This window comes from Lissotriton vulgaris, unplaced genomic scaffold (assembly GCF_964263255.1).
Source record: "Lissotriton vulgaris unplaced genomic scaffold, aLisVul1.2 SCAFFOLD_787, whole genome shotgun sequence".
NCBI lineage: Eukaryota > Metazoa > Chordata > Amphibia > Caudata > Salamandridae > Lissotriton > Lissotriton vulgaris.
Window position 1 is genome coordinate 713,903 of NW_028255626.1, and position 16,042 is coordinate 729,944.

General features: G+C 47.7%; 1 protein-coding gene across 1 annotated transcript in view; it reads right to left on the minus strand.

Annotated features, from left to right (window-relative positions):
- LOC147659051 (NACHT, LRR and PYD domains-containing protein 12-like) overlaps positions 1–16,042 on the minus strand; it is a 487,072-nt gene that overhangs the window by 441,202 nt on the left and 29,828 nt on the right. The window contains exon 3 of the mRNA XM_086952007.1: positions 10,523–10,561. Within this exon, the coding sequence (XP_086808133.1) occupies positions 10,523–10,561 (39 nt within the window). The remainder of the gene's footprint in view (positions 1–10,522; positions 10,562–16,042) is intronic.

Genomic DNA, 16,042 nt, shown 5'->3' on the forward strand with positions numbered 1-16,042 from the left:
GATATATTATCCCAATGCGCAGAGCCTATTGGGAATATGGGAACTACACTACATGGCTCCCAACATTTGGTAAGGCACTAATTTAACGCTATATACTAGAGTAACGCAGTCGTGCTTTGCACAGAGACCCCTTTTTCCCGTAAAATACTCCAATAGACATCTGGAGTGGGTGAAAGGATAATAACCACCATAACTGAGTAGGATGAAAATCCTATGTATTCGTTTTTGGTTTGTTCAACATTGAAGGATACAGTGTTCCAAAATATTGTGCACCTTATCTTTGTTTCCTTGAAACGTGCTCTGAAAACATTCATTAAACAATGTCACTTAACGGCAACAACACCGCAACCAGTGGAGCTGCAGTAGCTTCAGCTCGACCAGGCTTTGACGTTACAGGGTTTTAATGAAGACGACCTGGATGCTATAGTTATCCTGGAAAACTTAAGGAAAACCATCATTCTAAAGCTTATAACAAATGGCCTATAATCAAGAGGTGGTAGGGTAATTTTTGTCATAGAGGCTCATGAATATCGGCAGACAGAGGTATTCTATTAATGGATTATCTCCCCAGAAGCAAATCCATTAACACATGTGTTCCTCCTCTACAAAGTGGAGGAACCTCCAACGGAATACACTCCTTTCGAGTATGTTGAAATTCCATTAACATACCAAGAGCATGCGCTCTGGTTTAAAGGCGCCCTACAAAATCAAAATCACAACCAGGCTTGGTCCACTAGGTAGACCAGGAGCAACATGGCCGGTATTATCCAGCTATACACCGCATCCTGCCATTGAAGAAATGTCAGGTCCAGAACTATTAGTTCAACTAAAACAACTAATCAAAATACATAGACAATTGGTTCAATATGTCATGCGGGCTCTAACAATCCTACCTCCTATAAGGATTCCACAACACACCCCTCACCAGGGGAACACTAATAAAATTACACCACAGACTATACAATCAGTCATTGGTAAATTGCCCGCAAAAAGGGAACAAATTCCATTCTGGATTGCTAAAAAATAACTCAAATCCAGGCAGTATTTTCCGACAGTACACCTCATGAGAAACAAAGAATTTTAACAATCTGCTTACCAATGGGGATCGCACCACACCTGGAGGTCTGCGACACTTGGGGTACAGTCTTTCCTGCAATCTATACAAAAACACATGGTGTTCCATTTATGGCTTTTATACCAGACATCCTGAAACAGATTCAAAATGAATACAGGCCGAGCCTGCCTTAAATCTGGGTATGAAATTACTAAAAGATTTTGAACAGGTCTCGGCTATACTATTAGCCAACATTAGAGGTGAAGCAGCATCAGTGGTGATCTGTCAAAAAATAAGAGAATACGATATAACTGAGCAACCATATGAACTGGTCACAATAATAGAAAAATCCTATGAAGAACTAGGTAGAGATAGTTTGGGTGGGAAACCAGTAAAACCCGAACTAACAGAAAGTCCTGAAAAGGTCTTTATTAAAAATACTTTCACTACTCCTAAAAAGAAGTGGGAAAACATTAAATAGACACTTTCTAAAGAGAAGCATTCTCAATCCAGAGGTAGGTCTTCTCAAAAGGAGCCCCCTGAAAAGAGATATAACTTCAGGAATAGGGATAATTGAGAAAACCTGATCGATATTAAGATACTGATACACATTCCTCTCGTACCTTTCAGACTTCCTCACAGAAATCAGAAAAAAGAGGACGGTCAGAACACAAGGAAGAACGCGTGAAGTCCAAAGACAATAAACACATTCTAAAAAATAGGAAAACTCAATTCACCAAGAAGAAGGTAGCAGGTCTAAAAATCAGACATGCCGAGGATCTTGAGGACACAACTCAAGAACGGGGAGTGGGCCCAGACAATGCTGGACAGCGCAGCAGAAGTTACCATAGCTCGCAAGATTCTGAAGGATCATCTGGAGACAGTGGACTTGAATGAGTACATCCAAGTTGAAACTGCCGATACCAGGGTTGGTGTACCCCATAAGTTATATTAAATATTGCTCCGGATGGAGGGCGACATCAATCAATCAATCAAACCATTTATAGAGCGCACTACTTACCCGTGAGGGTCTCAAGGCGCTGGAAGGGGGGGGTGCTACTGCTGCTCGAAGAGCCAGGTCTTGAGGTGTTTCCGGAAGGCAAGATGGTCCTGAGTAGTTCTTAGGTGTGCGGGGAGGGAGTTCCATGCTTTGGCCACCAGGTAGGAGAACGATCTTCCTCTGGCGGTGGTTCTATGTGACTATGGTGCTGCTGTAGACGTTGGTGCTGTAGCTCCAGCCTTCCAGGCACTTCTCCTGCGCACCTCGCTCAGGTCCACGTCCAGCCCTGGGGTCATTCCAAGCACCGAGAAGTTGGTCAGAAGCGCCAGCTGGTAGCGGCGGCACCTGCTCTGTGCAGGGTCCGGTCCGCCTGCTTCTCCAGCGGCAGACTGGCATTCCTCCAGGGGGCACTGAGGTTGGCGCCGGCGGGCACCAGGCAGCGATGCTCGGGAGTGACGGAGAAGAAAACCGCAGAGAGCCCATTGAAGCCGCTGGGGATGATGCTGGTGCTCAGCAGGAAGAAGATAATGTAACACTCCGGATGGATGGGGACATAACAAGGAAAATAAGAGCTCTCTAAGGGTTATGACATTCTTCTCGCTGAAAAAGACAGGCCACCTAAATTTGTCAGTGAGTGCCCACAAATGGCAAAGACATCATTATGCCAGCCTTCTCAAATCATATTCCAATTCATAAGAAATACACACATGCCAGGAAATGGGCAGTAGCGCCAGCTCCAGCATTATATAAAAATCATGTAGGATGGGATGAGGACTCCCCTCCTCACCATAAAATCCAGTTAAAAATTCAACCTACTGCTCAGAGGCAGTTTCCAGTTAAGCAAGAAGCTAAAAAACAGGTCAGGGAGATATTAGATCAACTTGAATACCAGGGGGTGATTGAAACATGCACCTCGTCAATGAACAATCCTATGTTTCCTGTCTCCAAACAAGACAATACTACAGACATTTAAACTCATGTTGCAAAACCTTTCCAGTACAAAATGCACACAGTGCAGCAGTGATGAATAACATTGTACACAAAAAATATAAAACAACATTATTTGCACCGAAAGCAGGTACTTGACCGCTTTCTCAAATATGGGGACACAGCGTCACTTCTGTCATCTCCCCCAGGGATTCAAGACTAGTCCAAGGTTATTTTCAGCCAGAGTAACAGAGTTACTAAAAATGTATGATGATGAGGCAATATCTTATGTCGATGACATCTATCTAACAGACAATGACTTGGACAGGAGGAGGAGTCTGGCTCAATGGTTAGAGCGGCAGACCCTGATGCAAAGACTTAGCGAAAATCCTGGGTCTCCTATCCTCTACTATCCAAGCCATATTCTCCGTTCCACTCTATTATCGAGCCCTACAAAGACTAGAAAAGACTAGAAAAGAGATGCCTTCACACAAATCAATCATACTCTCTAATCTTGTCCTTAGATCAGGTCTCAAGGGAGGAATTGGAATGGTGGCTCAAGAACGCACAAGCTTGGAACGGGAGAGCAATCTTCGGGGAGGAACCTGAATTGGTAATAGATTCAGATGCACATCTAGAGGGTTGGGGGCGAGATACAGAAACTCTTCGACAGGGGACGTTGGTCAGGCCAAGAGAGGAACATGCACATAAACGGGCTCCTTTGCAGTCCGGAGTTTCACTCAAGAAAATACTAAATGTTGTGTAATGCTTCGCAAGGACAACATTTCAGCAGTCCAATATGTGAGCAAGAGGGGAGGTAACAGGTCATCAATTTAGAATTCGGTACAGCGAACATAGATCAGCCATCAGAAGAGGCAACACAGCATCCCCCATGGTTGAACACTGTATTGAACAGAACCACAATGAAAATGAGCTAGGATGGCTCATTTTGGAAATAGTCAGAGGCATCGCTAGAAAAACCATGGAGCAAGTAAAGAAAGGTCGAGAGACTTTCTGGATTTATACCCTCAACTCAGTTAGAAAAGGTTTGAATAAGCAGATAATTTGGCAAATAAGTTTGAGCTATTTGCCAGCCAGATTATTTTTAACCAGCTCCTCTATGGTATGTAATAAGCGATTAGAAGGTCTCTTTCTACCCCATTTATGATATCATCCCTGACTAAATATGTTAAAAGATATCAGAAGACAGAGAGTCAGGATAACATGTATCTTGTTCCATGCCTTTTTAGACCCCTTGCCAACAGACAATTGTGTGATATGTTACTAAGCATCAGCAAGGTTCAGGCAAACTGTATTGTATTATATTTATTTAAACAAATAATAGACGTGCCACCAACTTGGGGATTTATTTATTCCCAATCTGAGCAAAATGATTTCATAAAAAACAGTCTTTAATAATATGTAGCATGATCTATGAGTATACAACTTCATAATTGCATATTGTGTGTGGCAAATGGCCGTGTATTGATATGATATCTATCTGCGCATTTATAGAAATACACCCCGAACGAAGCATGGTGTGCACATGAAATTAAGGTTTTTCTTTTCATCATGGCGCTACGTCACGAGGACTAAAGCCTAGGACGTACTAGGGGTTGTAATCACATTACCCTATTAGTTTCTGATAAGCAATCTGCGGCAACAACATGATTCAGGGCACACATCATGTGGCCTGGCGATCATTTTAATATGGTGCAAGGCTAAATGGAACAATAGTGAAACACGTTCTAGTCTGCCCTGCATAGATACAATATCTGCCTCAATAGTGTATTCATGCATATATATAGGGTAAGAAGCCGAGCTTTCTAAAGAAAACAAAACAATTTTCCTACTTCAATATGGGGCAAGCATTGGACATCAAAACAAAGAACGTTTACCTGTTGGTCTATTACGGAAATGACATCAATTTGAATAGGCGCAGCCATAACAGTCCTGTCAAGTATCATGCATCAGGTGTGATGCTCACGCATTTCAGTGCGATGTTCAGACCGGCATAAGCAATAGCACTTATGCCTACTACTAACCTAAATAGACAGGAGTGTGGAGGAGCACTGAGAGTCCAACGTGCACATAAGAGATACCTGTGGCAACTCTTTAATCGAGTTAATTGCTAGCAAAACCTATTAGACAATTAAAAAGATATTAGTCTTATGTTTTTATATATTTAGTAAGGTGAAGGTTTCGCTCATATTTAACTATTCTCTACAAGGGGGAGGTCTAATCTGGACCCTAATATCAGCATATGTTCGAGCTAGCTATTTATAAGCCAAGCAGTCTTGCACTCATTCGGTAGCAGGCGACTTAATGGAACTATTAAGCAAGCTGGCGTGCATACATAAGGGAGCTCCGCGCGCCGGAAATCTACACTGGGCGAATACCATCCTGTATCGACACGGGTGTAATCTCCTCCTGTGCCCCCCGGGAGGACCCTGGCGTGTTTTGGCAGATTGCTGAATCCTGGGACCCTGCGCATCACCCCCGATTCCAACGCAACTGTGGCCTGTGCTGGCGATGAGAAAGTGGCAGCGGCCGCTCGAACTAGCAGCGCGACCCTGATTTGAGCGGAACCTGTGAGGGGCGGCCTGGTGCTCGCACCGCCCTGCCTGGCGGACACGGAGCAGCGGCAACCGAAGTCCAGAAACGCTGTGGCCAGGTGGAGGACAGAGGCGAAATGTCTGGAAAGCGCCCTGAAGGGCAGCGCACTGTGTCATCCGAGAACCACGGTTTCGAGACAGCTGATTCGGGCTCGCCCGACGTCGGAGGCGGTCAGGAGAGGTGATGCCTGGCCCCCCGGACTGTGCAGTAGCTGTACTGGGGCACGAGGTCGAGCCTGCATGTGGACTGGCGAGGTGAGTGGGGTGCTGCGGAAGGCCTGGTCTACGGGGGTGCGTGGTGCAGGGCTGGTGGGGTGGAGCCCCCCCGACCCCATTGGGTGCGGCGGCTTCCTGCGGGCCTCGTGCGGCAGGTCCTAGGAGTGTCGGGGCTGGAGTGGTGCTTCGCGCTGCGGCAGCCTGTGTGGGAGGTGGCTCTCGGGCCAGAGGGTTGCTCCCTGTTGGCCATTTTGTCTGCCCCCCGATTGGTTTGACCGGGGGGCCGTGGAGGGCCTCGTTGGGACCCTGAAGTGCCTTGGGGTGGCCTTTGACTAGTAGCTGTTGGTGTGTACTGGCTCTGGGGCCAGGTGAGGAGGTACGGCGCCACCCTATCGAGGGCGACAGACAACGCTGCTGCTGGTGGGCTGAGGTGGCATTGTGAGAAGCGCGGCTGGCTCTTGGGTGCCCTGTGCGCTGTCGCGCTCTGCCACTGTGCCACATTCCGATAGGCCCCCTGAGGTGCCCTGCGAGTGGGTAGATCTGTGGACCTGCTGAGTTGTGGCAGACACCTGGTTGGGCTACAAGGACTGGTCACTACGTGCACTATAACAACCGGGCCTGACGGGCGTGCTGTGATGGGGAAGTCGGAGCCCAAGCAGGCGAAGCTGACCTTCGAGAATAAGAGGTCGACGTGCAATGCCAACGGCACGGCCGACCAGAGCGACACACGCGGTTTCTCGAGTTACCAGGAAGACGCGGAGGATGACAACAGGACAATACTCTTGGAACTGCGCGCCGGGATGAAATCCATTGACAGCAAAATTGATGCCTTGGCAACTGGCTAGGACATTGTTAAAAAAAGTGGACAAACACGAACACCGTCTGGATGTTTTCAAGAACAGGTGTCGGATGGACATGACTCAACCGCGGAGGCGCGCACGCAAATCCAACAAATGGAGAAGATTCTCGAAGTCATAAGTGCAAAGAATGAGGACTTGGAAGCCAGGTCTCGGCGGAACAATGTCCACATACTTGGGCTATCGGGGACAACACCAATCTCGAAAATGGAGCCCTTCATTGATGGCATGCTTCGTGAGCACGTCGGGCCTGCTCTCTCCAGTGTCATGATAGTGGAGAGGGCGCACAGATCCTTGGGCCCTAGGCCCAAGCCTGGAGCGCCGCCGTGCCCAATCATCGCTCGCTTACTGAACTATGCGGATAGGGACGCTATTCTCAGAGAGGCGAGAGCGAAGGAGCCAGTGGTATATAAGGGAGATACTCTGTCCTTCTTTCCGGACTACACGCCGGCAGTGCCGTCTGCTCGAAGAGAGTTTGTGCCGGTAAAAAGGCTGCTGAGGGAGGCGGCGGTGCCCTACGCGATGTTATATCCGGCGAAACTGAAGATCACACATGAGGAACAGTCCCCCTGGGTTCTGGGCCATAGGCTTCTGATAGAGGGTACTCTAGGGTGCGATGGCAGATAGTTGTGTAATGTTGACATGAAATGTCCACGGCCTCAACTCCCCTAAAAAAGTGAGACAAACGTTGGCGTACCTAGATAGACACGGCGTCCACCTTGCATTATTGCAGGAAACGCACTTGGCGCTGCGCATGCCATGCGGTGCTTTGGGTAGATGGGCCTGCTTTAGTCTCTCAGCGTCGTTCTCTTCTTATGCTAGAGGTGTGCTGATCCTGGTCAAAAAAGGCATGGATTTTCAAGCCCTTCACACTTACATGGATGAGGACGGTAAATGCGCAATGGTGTGTGGGAAACTGCGGGGCCAGCTGGTCACAATTGTAAACATGTATGGACCTATAGTTGATGACCCGTTGTGTGTCGATCGTATTTGTGAGCGACTGAGGGAATGGCCGGCTGCCCCTGTCATCTAGGGTGGGGACCTGAACAGGTATCAGAATGTTGAGCTTGACAAGTCGAATCCTGAGACAAACCGTACCCCGAGAGTTGCTGTGCGAGTGTTGAGGGCTATGGAAGAGTTTGGGCTGCAAGTTGTATGGCGACAGTGGAACCAATAAAAAAGGGAAGGCACACATGCGACACCCATGCATGGTAGTTGGTCGAGGCTTGATGACTGGCTGATTGATCTTGAGCTGATGGACTGGGCAGTGGACGTGGAGGTACTGGCGCGTACGCTTTCGGATCACAACCCGCTGAAACTGACTGAGAGACCTGAGGGGTGTGCGCCGTCCTTTCACGTAGCGGTTTAGAGCGGGGGGGCTTCTGGACCCTGTATATGAGACAGCTATACACGAGGCAATAATCCAGTACTTTGCATTAAATAGAGGCACAGTGGAACAGGCAGGGATACTATGGGATGCATTCAATGTCACAATAAGAGGGGTGTGCATAGGGACGGCTGCTGGGATACTACGCAATATAAGGATGCAACTACAGAGGATAGAGAATGAACTGAGATGATTGGAGTATGACAATGAGAGGCAGCCTGGGGCGACCACGCTGGCCCGGATGCGAGAGCTGTTGGGGGAATACGATTAATTCGCGGAGACTGAGGTCAAATATCTGGGCCGTAGGCATGCAGCCAGGCGCTATGGAGAGGCAGGCAGGCCGAGTCTCACACTTGCTTTCAAGATTCAGACTCGGTCTACACAGCAGAGGGTGGATAGGATAGTTGATGAAGAGGGCGGGGAGCACTACACCCCAGAGGCCATTACTGAGTGTTTTTGTTCGTTTTACATGGATCTGTACAGCAAAAGGGGGTCGCCACCAGCGGAGGACTTTGATGCCTTCCTGGACGGAATAGCATGTGCCTGGCTGTCGGACGCGCAGCGTCAGTATCTATGTCTCCCCATAGACGAGCAGGACATAAAACTGGTGAATACGGCACTTCCCAATGGTAAGGCGCCAGGCCCCGATGGGCTGACAGTTGAGTTTTACAATCGGTATGCTGACCTGATTACGCCGCACCTCTTGGAGGTTTACACAGAAGCGTATGACTCGGGACAGCTATCTCCGTCCCTAAGGGAAGCGCTGATTGTCATTTTACTGAAGAAAGTCAAGCCGGCAGACTGCTGTGAGTCCTATCGCCCACTGTCATTAATTAATATTGATGCCAAGATACTGGCGAAGATACTTGCCACCAAGTTGCAGCCACTGCTTCAGGGGTTGGTGCTGCCTGACCAGTCGGGTTTCGTGCCCGAGAGGTCCACCTCCCATAAACTCTGCACGCTGTTCTCGATGTTTCATGTCTTAGACCCTGATTTGGAGGCGTCGGCAGTGTTGTTGGACGACGCCAAAGCGTTCGATTTAGTGGAATGGCATTACATGCAGCGGGTGCTACTGCACATGGGTTTCCCTGCAATGTTTATCCAATGGGTAACGGTGCTCTACACAGCACCATCGGCGAGAGTGCGGGTGGGCAGACTGACGTCTGATGCACTGCAAATCGAAAGAGGGAATCGGCAGGGGTGCCCTCTTTCATCTTTATTATTTGCGATACTCCTCGAGCCGCTGGCCTGTGTAATTAGACAACGTCACAGGGTGACGGCACTGGGCTTCATGCATCGACCGGTGTTGATCTCTCTGCATGCGGACAATATGGTTCTGTTCGTCCGAGGGCCGTCCAGATACCTTGCGCAGTTGTTGAGGGAGTATGTCCGTTTCAAGCTTATCCCAGGCCTACACATTAACTGGGAGAAGTCCTTCGTGATACCGCTCACGGCGGGCACAGCTCGGCTTGATCTGGAGTACCCACTGCAGTGGACGGCGGACCCGGTTAAGTATCTGGGTGTCTGGGTACACCGCGACCCCACGGTGGTGGTCCGAGTGAATTATGGTAGGGCATGCACGAAACTGGAAGCCATGGTAGAGTCTTGGATTTTATTACCGTTGTCACTAGCAGACCGTATCGCTCTGATCAAGATGGTGGTGCTACCTAGATTTCTGTATTTGTTTGCAAATGTTCCAATTATGCTTAATATGGACTTTTTTAAAACCCTTCGGGCCACTTGATTAGACTGGTCTGGGCGGGAAAGGCAGCGCGAGTGAGGTGGGCTACTCTCACCTTGGAATATGAGAGAGGTGGTTTTGCGGCACCGGACTTCTATGTCTAATGTCTTTGTGCGCAGGCGCAGTATCTCTATTTTTGGTACAGACCGCATGCTTTCATTCCGCATGTCGCGGTTGAGGAGGCCGACGCGGCTCCTGTTCCCGTCCATAGTGTGATCACTCATGTCTCGCTGGGCACATCGAGATCGGAAATAAATACTGTTGACACCACGGTGGCGGCGTGGCAGAAAATAGGGAAGCTGGCTCAGAAGCTACCGTTGTACGCGCCGGCCATGCGCTGGAGCACCACGTGTGCCTGTCCGTTACGCATGAGACAGCGTCTCTGAGGGGGCTTAGGGAGGCAGGCATCACTCACATGAGAGATGTTTACTCACACAGTGCTTTTGTAGAACAAGAAGATCTGAGGCACATCACCAATCATGTCGCTATTATTTTGTTTTGCTATTCACAGGCTGCGTCATGCGGCTAAAGCACATTACCCCTCTTTCCCGAATGAGCCGCCGGCTCTGCTTTTCAAGTCAAGTCAAAACAAGCCTTATTCAAGATTGTATGCTCTTGTCAAAACTGAAACGGTGGTGGTAGCAGATAAGAGCTGGGAGAGATGGAATGACATGTTTGCCTGAGCCTCTATCTGAACCTAACTGGCAGCATATTTGTAGTCTAACTGGAAAACTCTGTATGAATGGCAATTTGAAGATCATTCACTTTAAGCATATACACCAAGTATACTACACGCCGGCACGATTTTGCGGATACGGACTGCGTGAGTCTGCATGTTGCGACAGGTGTGGTCAGGACGAAGCCGATTTCATGCATCTTGGGTGGGGCTGCGGGGCGGTGGCGCAGTTTTAGGGAACGGTGGTGGATAGCCTGCAGAAGATGGTCGATGTGGACCTACCTTGCACCCTGCTGGTGTGCCTTCTGTGTTGTGTGCCGCATGTGAGGGGAATAACTGACAACTTCGTGCGATTGGCGTTGCTGATGGCTGCGCGCAAGGTGGCGGTCACTTGGGGGAGGGGACGCCGGCCCGTCATCAAGGACTGGCTTACTGACCTGGTACACTGTAGGGATCATTTAAATGTGTATGCGGAAGAACTACCACTTAGATCAAGACCACAGGACATATGGGAACCGTTAAGACTATATCTGCTAAGCACGACTGAGTAGACGATGGCTACTCGTGGATACCCAGGGGTGACGGGAGTCTGTAAGGGCCGGCAAGATCTGGAGAATGCAGCTGAACAGGTGCACAGTGGTTGGCAGTGGTATGCAGTGGGCGCGACATACTGACTGTTAATGCACAATGCGTTTTGGGTATAATTTCTGTTTTCTTCCTTTTTGTATGTGCTTATTGTGTTTTTTTGTGTTTTGGTACATACTGTTCGCCAGTTTATTGGTTAGGTGGCCACAGTCGCGGACGTACACGACTCCTCTCAGTAGCTGGGAATGTTCATAGAAAGGAACTGTGCGATTAGTCCACAGTGCGAATATGTGCCTCATTATTGCTGAAAATGTACCTTGTCTTTTCTTTTCCTTCTGTAATGTCCTTTTTGGGAACATAACTTTCATAGACTATACAGTACTGAATGGCTGCCTGCCTCAGCGTTGTTTGCTAAATAGCAGTGTAAGTTTTGCGGAGATCAATAAAGGTTTTTGAATTGCTCAGCCGTCTGAAGCTGAACTCGGACAAGATGGAGGTCCTCATCCTCGACTCCAACCCTTCAGCCTTGGACAACTCCTGGTTGCCGACGGCACTGGGGGCAGCCCTGACACCCACCGACCATGCACGCAACCTGGTAATCATCCTCTTCTCAACGCTCTCAATGACCAAGCAGGTCAATGCCGTCTCCTCCTCCTGCTTCAACACCATCCTCATGCTCCGCAACATATACAGATGGATCCCGACAGATACAAGAAAGACAGTCACTCAGGCCCTCCGCAGCAGAAGACTCGACTACAGAAACGCCCGCTATGTGGGAGCTCCAACCAAGCTCATCACACAACTCATCCAAAACGCCTTGGCATGACTGATCCTCGACATACCACACACGGCCACATCACCCCCCAACTGAGAAACCTGCACTGGCTCCCCGTCAACAAGAGGATATCCTTCAAGCTCCTCATCCACGCACACAAGGCACTCCACAAGACCGGCCCAGCCTACCTCAACAGACGGCTCTCCTTCTACATCCCCAACCGCCAGCTACACTCCGTCTACCTCTCACTAGCCATGGTCCTGTGCATCCGAAGAACAACCACCGGTGTGAGATCCTTCTCCCACCTCGCCACCAAGACATGGAACACCCTCCCACTGAGCCTACGACAGACCCGAGACCTGCTCACCTTCAGGAGGATACTCAAGACCTGGCTTTTCGATCAGTAGCGCCCCCGTGCCTTGAGACCCTCGCGGGTATGTAGTGCGCTTTACAAATGTTTGATTGATTGATTAGTAACTACATTTTGAGACTAATGATTGACAAAATATATGCCTCCTCATACATAGATTTATCCTAATATACAGAACATTTTTTGAACAATTTGGATAACTAGTCATTAGGTTAGGTGTGTGCAAAAAAGATTAAGTATACAATGACCCTGTGGAAGCCAGTGAAGTGAGCTTTATGCTTCTATCCCCCCTCTATACTATGAAAAATAAATATGTCCAGTGCGAATGCATATGTTAAATTGGCCCACAGGAGCTACTCTTTGTAGATAAGTGTAAATATGTTTTATATTCTGGTTCTATACCTCACCTTCCTCTATACCTTGCAATTTATGGTGTCTCACAAAGCAGATAAGGATCAACACTTACTGTCACTGAAAATAGATGGAGAGGTATTGAGATGACAGTTATTTTCCATTGGCACATTTGTGTTTATGGTTCTTAAATATGAGGTTGAAGAAATGTATAGATATCTCCAAGGGCATTGCAAAGTACTAATTCTCATTTTCCTTTACTATTACAGAAATTTAATAAAACCCTTTCCTTCCCCCCCACCTTCAACCCGATATAAAGCAATTAAATAACAGGTCCTGAAGAAGATGGTTTCTAAACAATTATAACATTGAAACATACGTCGACCGGACAGAGTGTGACACTCCAGCTACCAGCACAGCAATCGAGGGTTGATTGCATCACCCGTGGTTTTCCATCGGTGAATGCAGTGTTGTTCTGGGGTGTACAGTGTGAAAGTATTGAATGCAAGGGATATGGATGTAGAGTTGAAAAAGGTGTGGGTATGTGTGGAGATGTATTGAATTCATGTTGTATGATTTTACTGAGTATGACTTTTATAGTGTTTAACATTAACTGTATCTTTGGTACAGCATTATTTGGAAGATGATACCAGTTATGTGTTTGAAATGGAAAATAAGTAACATCATAAGATATGAAATATAAATAAAAAAATTAATAAAATATGTAAAGAAAAAATAATCCAATTGTGTGCAAAATATAATTGTGCCCTGTGTTTTGAGCTTTTAGAGGGCATTGGTTAAAGAAATATAGGTCATAAGGGACTGTTACTTGTGTAACTTGCATTGAGCAAGATGGGAGGCACACACTCCAAAGACTTAGCGGAACTAGCAAAGGATTTTTGGGGGTACAGCTCAAGCAAAGGAATTTCAGTTGTAGCTCCACACACTCCTGGACTGAGCAATGGGGCAGCCGACTGGTTCTCCTGAAGTCTCAAAGACTCCAGCAATTGGAAATTGAACAGGGATATATTCCTATACATCCATCACACATGGGGACCCTTCAACATGGATCTCTTTGCAGACAGGCTGAATTCTCAACTGACTCAGTTTTTCAGCTGGAAACAAGACCCTCAAGCAGCTGGGATGGATGCTTTCCTATAAGACTGGAGAGGTTAAGGCCATATGCCTTCCCGCCGTTTGTCATGCTGCCCAGGTTCCTCTTACATACATGCAGACTCATGAAAATAATAAAAGTGGTAACTCCTCTTTAGAGATCTCAAGCTTGGTTCCCTGTAATCCTAGAAATGCCAATAGACTTCCCCATACTAATTCCCCACTTCCAGACCCTACTCCTGGACCCTCGAGGGGAAATATATAATTGATAGAAGAAAGCTCCCTCACTCTGATGGCATGGAAGATTTCTGGAGACAGTGGGAAATCCCTGGCCTTTCGCCAGATGCTTTCACACTCATATCCTAGTCATGGGTTTCAGGCACGAGAAGGGCATATATACTGGCATGGAATACATGGATTTGCTGGTGTATTCAACGGGATATAAATCCCATTTCAACTGATGTAGTCTATGTAATTAATTACCCAACATAATAATTTAAATCTGGTTTATCCTATAGAACAGTAAACATCTATAGATCAGCCATATCAGCCGGTCATTCCTTGATTGACAGACTACCTGTCGTTCAAAATGTTTTGTCATGGAAGATTATGAGAAGCATTAGGGTCCTTAAACCACTGATACCTAAATACACCTCTTTTTGGGATGTTAAACTGATCCTTCAAGTGTTAGAAAACTGGGGTGATGATCACTATTTACCACTTAATAAACTCTCTTATAAACTCACAACCCTTCTATGTCTTGGTTCATTTAGACGTACATCTGATATTAGAGCTTTAGATGGCACCAGTAGAGCGTATCAACCTGTAGGACTTTGCTTCTATATGAAAAGAAGAACTAAGACTCTTTCCTCAACCATTTTCTACCCTTACTTCTCTGGAAACCCTAGACTGCGTGTGGTGCAATGTTTGAAAGAATATGAAAGGAGAACCCTTAATTTGAGGAACAACGTCACACAACTTCTTATATCTCATAAAAGACTTCACAAAGCCGTTTCTCCCCCTACCTTAGCTAGAGGAGTGAAAGATGTCATGATTGAAGGGGGTGTGGACACCTCTGTTTTTGGAGCTCATTCACTTAGAGGTGCTTCAGCCTCCAAAGCTTTCACCTTGGGAGGGAGTTTACAGGACATTTTAAGAGCAGCCGACTGGTCTAACGAAAGCATGTTTAAAAGCTGCTATTTTAAACCAATGTCTAATGTAATTGATGATATATTGAATGCACTGTGAACTTGCATAATATTGGCCTCCGTGTCATGCCATAAAATGTAGATTTTCCACAGCCTGCTGAAAAGAAAATCTGGATTTTATTAAGGACACGGAGACTAAGATTATCTCACCACTAATACCCACCCGGGTAGACTAACTGTGAGACCAGTCAGCCCTAGGGTGGTCTTTTCCTATTTTTTTCGCCCTTGCCTCGTTTTTTCCCACCTTCTTTTTGTTGGCCTTAGGTCTCCGGGCACCTTCCCATTGCTAAACAATGCTAAGGTGCAGGTGCTCTCCCCTACCAATATGGCTGTCACAGGCCCCTGCTACTATGGAGTGGACTTGATAGTAGCAGCCTAGTTGCCAGGAGCTGGCTGGAACCCTTAAACATTATTGCCATACCAGCCTGCCTTCCCTGCCCATAGCTAGAGTGAGGAAGCTCCTGGAACCTTCAGGAATAGGGGAGTGGTCACCAACTGGCATCTGAGAGAGTGGTCACCTGACCTGGGACTATAAAAGTAAACGGAGGGAAACTTTCCAGTCAGTTGGGGCATCACTGACCTGGGGGACCCTGCGCAGGAGACTTAGGCGGTAGGGTCAAGTCAGAAACCTATACCACTGGGGGTGACAGGGTTTAGGCGCTGCCCACCAAGCTGTATGAGGAACACTGAACTAGCCCACTGATCTGGCCCGGCGGGAGGGGAAACCAGGGACCACCTACAGTGACCTGATGAGGAAACCTGTCAGCAGCCTTCAACTCAACCCCCCCTCTTCAAGCAACCAAGAATCGGCTTCCACAAAAAGGGCGCCAGAACCACCAAGCGCTAAAAGAAACCTAACTGACCAGGATTACTGGGGATCAACCAGGTACTGGGCTGTGCCATCTGTGCCCCCTTTGCTTGCACCTGTGGCCCCTGCGCTGTCCTGCCTTCACTGCCTACCCAGCGCTCCCCTACTGTGCCCCCTTGAGAAGCGCTGAGGTCCTGGAAGCTATTGTGCCTTGAAGCGATGTACCTGAGAAGCGCTATTACTCAGACTGCCTGTCCTGCGAGAACTGCTGTGACTGCCCCCATAGTGTGTGTCACCCAAGCGCTGGGCCCCCAGGAGAAGCAGTGCGAAGCCTTGCTAGCTCTGTGCTTTGAAGCTCT